The 12,069-nt window shown below is 41.6% G+C and overlaps 1 protein-coding gene across 1 annotated transcript; it reads right to left on the bottom strand.

Moving 5' to 3' along the window:
- Positions 1 to 2,822: 2,822 nt before the first annotated feature.
- Positions 2,823 to 8,706, bottom strand: LOC145455555 (DENN domain-containing protein 5A-like). The gene has a single exon (XM_080333539.1). The coding sequence runs from the start codon at positions 7,423 to 7,425 to the stop codon at positions 3,595 to 3,597; it is 3,831 nt and encodes a 1,276-aa protein (XP_080189665.1). The 5' UTR covers positions 7,426 to 8,706; the 3' UTR covers positions 2,823 to 3,594.
- Between the last annotated feature and the right edge of the window lie 3,363 nt (positions 8,707 to 12,069).

Genomic DNA, 12,069 nt, shown 5'->3' with positions numbered 1-12,069 from the left:
ATGCATAACATGAACTAGCGCAATTATGTCTACACGAAAATTGGGAAGTAACATGTCATATGAAAGCTGGTTCAGAGAGAAACATGGCTGACTCCGCTGACATGTCTTTCTAACTAATATTTGATGGGTATAAGTAGCCTACCTCTAAATTAATTAACTTTACACAAATACTTCTGAATCCATTGGGTAGGCCTACCGGTTACAATTCAATTTGAGATTAACCAAAGCAGAGATTGGTTCACTCTCAAGTCTCAGATTTTGCTGAAAATTACCTCAAAACATGAATTCCAGTTTCAATCGCAAGCCATTATAATATCAAGCTTTTTAACACTCAGTCAATTACCCATAAATCACAATCGAGTAGAGATTCTTCACTGAGGAATGCAACATGGCTATATACTCGGTAAGATCTTTACACACCTTGAACTTCTTTGTCGACAGCGTGAGGTACACGATGAGCCCAGCGTACCGCCTCGATATGCTCATCTAGCTTTTCTGACGTTTTGAACGTGTTGATTTCGCAGAGACCACAATCAAGTTCTTGGACTGTTATGATTCTAATGAGGTGTGTCAAATCCTCAGCTAGAGCAATCGCTGTCATTGTTGCAAGGAAACTCGATAATCATAAGCATCGAAAGACGTCTACCATAGTGTTCTATATAGCAGACATCATTTGTCTGTCGGCGTTAAAGCTCCCAACTTCGACCCTTTAGCAATCCTTCGTGAGCGTGACTACCCTCAAATAAGATCCTATACGCTAGACAAATTCAGACGCCAAGTAGCTATACGGCGTCTCACATTTCGGACGCCAAACGCCGTATAGCTACTCGGCGTCTCACCATTAGGGCTGGGCAAAATCGAGTACCTGAGTGAATCGATTCTGAATCACGTGAAATGCTTCGAGTCGAGTCGAGTAATCGAGTATCACTCATTATGACGTCATAACAAAATGTAATATGTCAAAGTTCAAATACGTACTTTTGATGCGACCATAAAGAATATAATGCATATTATTATCCATCACATTGAAGATACTTTGGTATTTTTTCGACCATACCGATTTCATTGCACTTTGTGACAATGTTGTGGGATGATCATCACTTCGGAAATGTGCTATTTCCTGTAACGTTCGTAGCTTTGTACTACAAAACTACATGTTTCGTATGCTACAATACGGCCAATCAAGGTTTCAAGGCCTCAACAGTGAAAATTATTATCGAAACTATAATTCTCGTTGATAAATTAACTTTCGGTGGCAAGGAGCGTAAAATTTCAGTAATCGAAAAAATCGTCTTTTACTACTCGACTCGAATCATTAAAATTAATACTCGATTCAGATTCGAGTACTCGAATCATTGTGCCCAGCCCTACTCACCATAACAGACGCCAAACGCCATCTAGCGTCACCAGTTCAGCCGCCAAACGCCGTGTAGACATTCGGCCGCCGCTCGGCGTCTGGCGTCCGGCGTTTGGCCTCTGAGCGGGTTTAACCCCTGTTGATAATTTATGTTTTACGGCTGCATGTGATCGCGTGCGTCTGCAGGTTGGCCACCTCTTGCTTATGACATGATTAAACGAATCTATTTACAGGCTGCATACGTACAGCTGATATGAACAATGAACGTTGTACGATTGCACAATGCACACCTGATCATGTTCTGAAGCATAAACTCGCCTATTTATTGTGATACGTATAGTCATTGTTCCATTTTAATGCGAATCTGGTACACCCCAGTATACACCCCATCCGAGTGGTACACCCTTTTATAATTTTGGTACATCCTAGGGTGTACGATACACCCGGTTGAAGAGCCCTGGTCTATATGCGAACGAATTACGATCGTTTTCACTACTTACTTACTTGAGTAGATTTAAAGTCAGTCAATTCTACTTCAAGTAGTTTTAGACTGTTTTTAAAATGACACTACTTCTACTCGTACTTGAGTACATTTTTGCGTCGCTTTCTACTTGAGTAACTTTCTTGACTACTTTGACCACCTCTTTAGTACATCTTCGAAGTTGCGGAGACGAATGTTTTGATTTCGGGCATCGTTACTTTGTAGAATTCGCAGCACCATTTCGATAAATCCACTTGGTCAGCATTGATCAGAAATTTTCGCTATCATGCTGTGCTCCCGGAGGCTAGAGCGATGTGGATTGGCATAAAGCAATGGCTTTGATCGCATCTTCAACTTCTTCCGATGACATTTTGATGAACTGAACTAAACGTATATCCTAGTGCTTACGAACAATCCGAGTAAAAAAACTGACGATCTGGACTTGAACCTGGTTCGATTCTAGGCTCTACCCGTGTCACTGGTTTTTGCGGCGTCAAAAGAGTCCCAAGAAAATATTCGATGAAGGACGTACACAATGAATCCAATGAAAGAGCTGAAAGACCACGGTCGAACTATAGATTAATAACCTTAGTCAGTAATCTATAATCGAACACTGTTACCTGACATCAGTCACTAGGCCGAGGTGGATGCTATATTTTAGATTGAGAGGCCGTAGTTGTTCGTTTCGGCGCACCGCGCCTTCACCGCCTTGCGTGCCTCGAGCGGATGAAAATTAAAGAGCAGCCGATCACACCGAAGTATACTAAACAATAGGCATCTTGCTCATATTAAGTCAAACTAATAGCTGCGATCCCACTGTTACGCAAACTTTATAATCACCTTGGGCCTCAACCATAAATTGTCAAATCCTAACAACTGCTTTGTCAAATCAAATGATACGTGCAAAAGACAACGTGAATAAATTGGGCCTACTCAAGTAGTATCTCCTTTAAATGCAATCCCAAAGCAGCAAATACTATAAAAATCGTTCCACAGATTTATTCTGTATAGAATTATCATTGCTTCATGACAAGCGAACATAGCAGGTGATAAAGGCACTTGATTAAAATTATATGATGCGTCTCCATTGGCTTGCCAGATGATATATTGGTATGCGAATTCATACAAAAACAATCACAAATGTACATAGCACAACTCGATATATAATAAAACCTTTCAGGGCGAGAAAACAACGACATACTTGATGTAGAACTATATCATAAAGTTTGGCCGTCTTCAAAAGTCAAAGTACTATAAATCCAAGCTAAAACATCCATTACACCAACCGTGAACGATCATATTTTTTGAAATTGGCATACATTAGTGGTTCCCGAAAAGAACGCCTCCTAGGGAAGATTTTGAGGGCGCAAAAATGTCAGAACGTCCAGGAAGGGAGTTTGGGACCCACTGGTATAAATGATGTACATCGATTCATTCACATAGTCCAGTAATAAAGGGTTAAAACCATATTTACATCACACACAGCAAATTATTAATGCTTCATTCGTAGTTGAATAAAATGATACTGCGTCAAAGTGACACACGAAAGGGAATTCATGGCATAACCGACTGTACTTTACTAGATTGGAAATAACACTGAAAATTCAGCGAAAGTTGAAATAACATCGGACATCGCGATACCACTTGGATCAGATACGCATTGCTGCACAGTGGGCAAGAAAAGCTGTATTACTATAAAATGACCGAGGGTTGCACTATCGAGAAACACAAATAATACAGAAAAATAAAACCAAGTTCAATGCAAATTATCCAAACCTCTCCACAAGATCTGTTCGAAATTGATCGGCGTATCGTTTAAGCTACGTAAACTTCCACTAATACTCCGAATCGCATCGGTGTCGAAAAGATGAGCGTTCTTTTCGTAGAGGCTTGATTCACGAGGAAATGAAGCCGAGATCAGTTGCAGCCACTCCGCAATAAGTTTACTTTTCAATCCGGCGCATACGAATAACTGAAACATGTCTTCCTTGCCCAATCCTAGACCAGATTTAGAATTGATTTCGCTGAAAGTACGCGCCAGGCTTTCAATCGGAGACCAAGTCTCTGGAATTGACGCTTTCTTTTCGCTTTCTGTATGAATGTCACCTTCGTGCCTGGCATTGCCTCGATTCCCAATTGCACCAGGGCGTGCCGCATCTACCGACCTCCTCGGGCTGGAATTCGGGGTGTCATGCACAAAACTCGCCAAAGCGCTTCCGTAAGACGAGTCTTCGGCTTTCACCTTTTCCTTCCCGGCCATGATCTCGCAAGAAGCTTGTATCACGTCCCACGCCAGATATCTCTTCCGGAAAAATCCCGAACTCTTCAATCCGTTTTGAAATAACACGCTCAAAAGCGGAACGAGCCCATTCGGTTTCAGAAGCAAAGACGTCAGCACGCCGGCGCAGGAAAGACTGTGCGAGTTCTTGCTCAAGTGTTGCATGATCTCGTTGACGGACTGTCCGATAAGATCCCGCAAGTCGTCAACCGTCACATTTTTGGGTATAGGTTGAGTTGATGATACCAGGCCGGAATTTACACGGTGAAGAAATTCGTTCAAATCTACATCCAATGGAACAGTTTGAGCGACTAGCAATCTTTGAGAGCTGCCATCTTCGACAGTACGCCCAATCCATCGCCCACACGGAAAGTAATAAGCCTGCCCAGACAGTTCATTTCTGACAATGACATGATCAACGTGCCACCTCGGCAGGAGTCCGGAATCATCGTGACTGAGGAGGGTGCTCGTCAAAACTCCAAGGTTTTGGTGGATGAACCAGAAATCGTTGCAGTTCTTAGGGACGGGAATGCCGTCGGTGCGAGCCAAATTGCCGGAAATCCTAATTTTGACGTTCGCCGACGTTTGTGAAATTCCGCTCAGCTGCTTTTTGGGGAATATCCACACCCGGTAGGGAATGACGGTCTTGGTGAAACTGTTCGAGAAACAACAAAAATCAACCGTGTTCAACGCAAGGAGAAGCAGCAAGAACTGTTCTCTCTCGTCATTGCATCGTAAAAGGGAATAGCGTTTGTAGATGATTTGCAATAGAGGACGGTTACTCAACAACTTCTTCAAGTGAGCGTGCAGCTGCTTTTGCTCCAAGGCCAACCGGATCCAAGCACGGCACTTGCCGATGTCCGTTTTCACTTCGCTAAGATTCTGGATGCGTTTGATGTTACCGAGTAAATCACAAGCAATCGGCGGAATCGTGAAACGATCTTGCCTGTCTTGTTCGTCACCAGCTACATTTGTAGGTGACGCGCTTGCACTCACCGCCGAATGTTTCAACACATCCACGGCGGTTACGTTGGGGGCGAACAGCGCCATCGGCGTGCCCATAATCCTAATAGAATCTTCCTGATACCGTACCAGATGAGACCATAAAGCAGATTTGCTTTTTTTCTGGTTGGAGTTCAACCCGTGACACCATATCCTTTCCAACAAGTCGCATAAACTCCCAATCAAGGTATTTTCTTCCAGATCGTGAAGGGATATATGGGCGTGGCCGTGTTTGTAAGTATCTTGATCAAGCTTGCAAACCACCAGCCTATTCGTCTTGGACTTGACGTCTTCGAGCAGTCTTCCAAGTGCCTTCCAATGTCTGTCTGCTATTATTTCCTCATTGGCTTCAGTCACACTCGGCATTCGCTTGACTTTTGGGTGTTCGATGATCAATGGTTCGTCCGGTCTCCGGTCATGACCGCCGACACTCTTTGATAAAACCGACGGGTTCGTGATGTACGGAAAGCGAGAATTTGTGTCATCAAAATTTTCTGAAATTGCCTCAGAGTCGGAGTGTAACTTTACAACTGGATACCTGCCATCCACATTAGTGTGCCTTTTTTTAAGGCTAGATTCAGATGTCTTAATCCAAGCATCAACGCTCTGCTTGGCGCTGCGGCCTGCAGATATGATTGAAACTGATCTTACCAAGTCGGTACCTTGATCATTACCAATTTTAAGGCGTGGATTTGTAGGCTTGTCATAATTGGGCTTTTCCTTCGCGCTCTTTATGCGATTGTTCAATAGAGACAGAGCCGGAAACGCACCCTTTCTGTCCGAATGAGATTGTATGTACCGGTATGTATCTATCAAGGAAGCAAACGCTTGAGTCTCCAAAAATTGAGATAGAAACATCAAATGCGCCTCTCGTTGATCAGACAAAAATGAGGCTTTGTCAAAGATCTGAGAATCTTTCTTGTCCACCAGCGATTCGCGACCCTCCATATCCGCAATTTCAGGCAGTATCACAAACTTATCGTACTGTGAAAAAAGTGACACCAGAGATCCGAACAGCATCTCACGGACTCTGACGTTGAAGAGATCTTGCGCGATATCTTTGTCACTTGATTTTAGAGACGTCAAATCGGACGCGTCAGAGACGACAGCATGAAGATTTCTCAGATCTTCTGCTACAATATCTTTATCTTTCTGACTTTTAACATGGCTTCTAATTTTTTTTGCATAGCGCCTATGCATAGTAGGAGACTGCGCTTGACCATCTTCCGATTCCACTTCCTCGATGAGCGACTCCAATTTTTTGACACCACTGCTAATTTGGGAGTCTTTGTAAATCCTTGTGAGGTGACGTAGCAACGACTCCTGGTCGGGAAATGATGGTTGATCCTCGGGACAGCGTACGGTCCCATTGTCGATATTAACAAAGCACTGGTCGAACACCGATTCAATGCGATCCAATTTTTCATCAGAAGACCTCAAAGGTATGCCCATAATGTAAGGGTAAGGTGCATCTAGGAACTCACTGTCTTCTTGAAATGGAAGAACGGGCACGTAGACATGCGACCATTGAAATGGGAACATGAGAGATATAATCGCTTCGGCAACAAGGATTAATTTATGACAATCCTCAGACACAAGTAATATCTGGTGTTCCAAAAAAGCGCTAGTGAGCAGTTTGAGCACGTTCTCTGGACTACCCAAGTGTTCGAAAATGGCTGACAAATGAATATCAAGCAATGGAAGCTCAGAAGTAAATGGTTGTTGGATAATTATGGCATCAGCATCGTCCCATTTCAGGGCGAGGCTCTGCCCAGGTGGCGGGATCGCTACCTCAAAGAGAAGATTATATATGAAGGAGTCAATGGGAAGGGACGGCGCTCTTTTTGATGTAAATAGACCGTGTAAAGTCCTCAATACTTTTTCAGAAGTATAGATATAAGGTAGACGGCTAATAAGCCACATACAATTTTGCTTGTAGACATTGTCATCTTGATTAATCAACTGATCAGTATCAGCGCAGACAATTTTATCAAAGTATGTCAAAACATGGCCATAGAAACGAAATCCATTGTCTCTGGTGCTGACAAAGGAATGGAAGCTCGGTAGCATTTTTGGCAGATTCCGGCAAACAAGTACTTTATTTGGGTGGCATAGCTCCAGCAATCTATCTTCAACACCTTTGTCCCATGCCATCCCCGCCCTGTCATCCGGGAATCTCCAATTGAGATTTGGACTGTAGTAACATTTTTCACAGTTTTGTATTTGTGATCGTAGTTCCTGTAGAGACACATCCTGCGATATGCTGGAGAAGAGAAGATAATCGAAGAGGTGGTCTTCAATAACCATTTCCTTCGTTGGCAGAGCTTTTATAGAGTTCTTGATGCATTGGCCTTTTGAAATTGCATTCTTATGCTTTTAGATACAGCTATTGTATCAAGAAGCCACTCAAGGTAATGCTAAAATTAGCTACTTAGATCTGTTGATAGGCACCATCAGAAAATAATAAATAGCCTATAGCAAATTCAAAATAACATGCAGGAAGCTGTAGTGACGTTCCCTTACAACAAAGCTCAACTTCTCAACATTCCTATATTCAGTCGGAATGCCTTAAAGTAAACAATGATACATTATTTTGCTGCACTAGAAAGTCAGGAACTACACATACCGTAACACAAAATTTTTCACGGATAAATTGGATTATGCGCTGATAGCATCGAGTACTGCAATATTGCTATCCAAATTGTCAGATGACACAGGGAAAACTAAGTTATCACAGTCCGAATACCAGAGATGTATCTTTCAATATGCATCAGTCAATAGCAGGGGTCTCAAACACGCAGGCTGCGGGCCGCATGTGGTCCAGGTCCACGAGAACATTTTGTGCGGCACGCGTCGAGGAAGTACAGAAACAACTCTTTTCAAATATTTTAACCTGTGATTTTTTTCGTGCTAGGCGTGAATTGCTATACAGTAAATTACATTTTCATGATGGGTGTGGAATGTCATTAGCTGCAAGGTCCCGTCAAATAAGGCCTTCTTGAAAAGACATTTAATGGCCTTATTACCGGTATATGATGTGGTGGCGATCAAAAACTAGAAAATTTGAGTGCGAGACCCCTGGTCAATATAGACATGGAGAACATAATTTTAGCTTAGCACAGTTCCATCCAAATTATGTGGCTATTGCTTGATAAAGGTGAACACAGATTCTCTTCATATAGCACTGCCTGCAATCTTGAATTGCTGCCGTGGATAGCCTATCTAGTTTACCTATGAAACGTGGTTATCCAAACACTCTAAAATCGCTAACAGTGTGGTATTTCGGAGAATTTTCCTCAATTTCTGTTCCCTACAATATTCGGCACTTCTTCGATGGCAGTCAGAGAAGTGCCCAATATTCACCATCAGCAGTGTTATATAATCACAGTGCTACAGTACTGTTATCACAGCATATGTACTGGCAAAATGGTTTATGAGTTTTACAAGCATTAATCGGTGTCCTGTGCTCACACAATGTTCTATTTTTTAATTATTATCAAATTACTACAACTTGGAAAATCATCGCTGCTCACCTGATATATCAGGCGAAAAGGCCAGCGATTCCAATAAGGGCATTAACCAAGTTCAACGAAACTGCCTCTATAAACTAAACATATATCACTGGTCACTGATCACTGGCCGGATTCTACACTTGACCCTATTCAGGTATACGGTATAGGTTCCATTTTTTATTCCTGCTAATTGTTCAAAGTTTACAAAATTAACTAACAGAATATTCGTATATTCTCATATTATACCCAATTCCTCCCCTCGTTTGGTGTGTTCGTAGGATATCCCCCACCCCCGCCCCCGCCAATTCCCTCCACCATTCCCTACAGCGCGTTCCCTAACAAACAAAGATGATCCATATTATAATTAATACTGCCAATATGCTTGGGTGACTCCGGCCCAGAAGACTTCGGTCATATCGGGTCTCCCAGTCTATACCGTGCAAATTATAGTGAGGAAAAAATTTAAAAAATGTATACTATTGGACGTGAATGTTTGTGGACATTGCCTTTACTATATTTCATGGTTGACGAATAAAAGAACTCTCTCTCTCTCTTAGAAATTTAGGTCACGGCACCCGTCACTTCGTTGCTCATTTTAGAGTACAACAACATCGCGAAACCGGGCCAACGTAGATTACTGACAAGCATGAAGTCAACAAGTAAACGAATAACAATAACTCTACGACCTCCAACCACCAATCAGAAAGACAAATTACATCACCTTCATCCACACAGCCGATTACCTCTAGTTATCTTTTTCCTTTGACGATGGTTATAAAGTCCACGATCCACCAAGTGGTGGCATAGATTGTTTACAATGGAGTCCATTCGCCTTCCATGATTTCATCAGACATGCCACTCTTGGGTTTTTGCAAAGAATTCTTTGGGTTTTTCCAAAGAATCCTTTGGAATTTTTCATCGAGATCTGTTTTTTTCGAGCATCAGCTGGGTTTCTGGGTTTTTGTCCTAGAATTCTGTTTTTTTTTTTTCAACATCTTGTTCGTCAGGTCAAATTGGCAACCCAATTTTACTCTGGGAAATTAATCATTAAATTTGTATGATCATATCGTAATGTCGTGAAATGCATTGTCGATGGATTTCGCTGTTATTGTAACTGTAGGAGACTTTAGAGACCGTTTCACTATAGAATCTAAACATGTTTACATTCAGTTTATTTCAGTTTATTTATTCAGTTCAGTATATTTTTCGACTAAAATGCCTGTCACACTATCCCAAATAACAGTGACTGTCCCAGGATTAATCAATCGAAAGCTACTTTCCATTTGGTCAGGTATTGAAAATAATCGAACATCACCCTCAGAGATAGGAATATGGCATCGTTTTGAGTATTGGCGCGCACCTATTGTTTCATAGCAATGCGTCGAGAGGAAAACGACTTATTTTGGGGGAATTTGCAGTATTTATCGAGCAAAATTTATTGTATTAACTGTGGTAATTTCAATATCAAGGGTTAAAACATATTTCCATGACCATATATGTCTGTCAGTTTCCCCCTCATACAGCTATCACATAGATATTTGAGTGAATTATAGGATCTGGGTATTTTGGGGTTTATATTTGGCGGCCACATCTGGGTTCTTCCGGAATATCCCAGTGGCATCCCAGGATTTCATATTGGAGCAGACTTCCACAACACACAAACATGGTTGGCTATAGATGAGTCGATGTAGGAATAAGATGCTATAATATTTCTTACATGCTGCTGCCATCGTCATTGAGGTCATTCATGCGTTTACAAAAAATTTTCATTTCAAAACATCGCAAGATCGCGACACCAGCTCTTGAAAGCAGCAAATCACTAGTCACTACACAGTATATACAGCTATAATTATCTACTGGGCAAAATTGGGTACATGTGATTCAATTCACTGTCGAGTGGACAGACACAAGAATTTGAGCCTCACCTGTTATCAGAAATGATTATGAAATGGAATAATATCATGGAAAACTGAATATGATAAATATCAGTGGTGGAAATTATGAGGAGAACTTCAGATTTTATTGGGTTAAAAATGGCATATTTTGACATTGAATTGTGATCCCGCGAGTAGCCGTGAGCAGTAGCCTACTTTTCAGTCATAGGCTACTTGCATGGACCCTAATTTCGTAAGAAGGGACGATATGGTCTCGGATTATAAACTGCTCAGTGCTCATTCATCATCGTTTTATTAAAATTTGTATCAAATCAATACACTACAAGTTTGCGATATAATGAAATGATAGGAGGATGCCAAAACGACTCGGAGTAGTCGACTCGGAGTAGACACCTTGGCCTACAGCATGTAAATAAGAGGCATGCACAATTGCACATTGCACACTGGATTTAAGACAGGATAACATAAAAGGTATTGGCGACAAAAATGAATGCTACATGTGTCGGTAGGCGATCTAGATAAGTCAGATTGTGGTCCAGTAATCTTGAGGGATTTAGTTAGAGTCCAAATTTTAGACGATCATGAATTTGCGACACCAATCGTGACAGCCGTAAGCTATGTATGATTGACACGGGTAAGCCTAAAACGAGGAAAAGCGGAATCGGTGAAAATAACGAAAATGACCCCTAAAACGCGAAAACGGCGGAAGAGGCGGAAAAAACAAGTTTCCCAAAGTGCAGGAAAAGTGGGACATTCGGCCATTAACCTTGATAGATCTCATGTGTCTATACCTAAAACGAGTAAACAGGGAACACCCATCATCTTATACTTTTCATTCAGTGTGCAACTGTGCATGCCTCCTCTTTACATTGCCTAGGCAAAGATGGGTGTCTGATTCCTAAGACTACTCGAAGTCGTTTCGACACCTTCCTATCTTTTCATTGTATCGCAATTTTGTGGTGTATTGACCTGATAAAAAATGCGAATAAACCGGACCGAAGGCGAATTTGGCCTCAGAAACAGCAGTAGAGGAATGCTGTAAAAAGTTGAAAATTTAACATTTGGTCACTGACCATTATAGACGCTCGACCTGACCTCAAAGAAAATATATAAAAAGCGGTAATGTGGGAGACACAAAAAAAATTTGGTCACGGAAACAGCCGAGGACTGTCGTAAAAAGTTGATATTAAACCTTTGAAGTATCAGGGGGTAGATCGACGTTCACTGACCACCTGACCCCAAGAAAAATATATGTAAAACGAGGAAACTGTAGGAGATATAAATTTATTAATACATAGCCAATTTGACCACAGAAACAGCAGAGGGCTGCCGTAAAAAGTGGTAAATCGAACCTTTGAAGTATCTGAGGGTGAAACATTCGGTTATTGAACATTATAGACGCTCGACCTGACTTCAACGAAAATCATCAGGTGGCCATAATATGGCCGAAAATATGTTTGACATTTGCTGTCTAGAATGATTTTACATGAAAATCTCTGACTAAATATCCCACCTTTTGTTAGAAATGTATAGTGGGTAAGTCA

The sequence above is a fragment of the Botryllus schlosseri genome, chromosome 14 (genome assembly GCF_051294905.1).
Source record: "Botryllus schlosseri isolate E-star chromosome 14, Bs_hap1, whole genome shotgun sequence".
In the NCBI taxonomy this organism is placed as follows: domain Eukaryota; kingdom Metazoa; phylum Chordata; class Ascidiacea; order Stolidobranchia; family Styelidae; genus Botryllus; species Botryllus schlosseri.
Note: the sequence above shows the minus strand (reverse complement) of the source record. Positions and strands in the feature narration are given on the sequence as shown.

Coding starts and splice junctions, on each gene's coding strand:
- LOC145455555 (XM_080333539.1), bottom strand. CDS start 7,425: ATGGTTATTGAAGACCACCTCTTCGATTATCTTCTCTTCTCCAGCATA.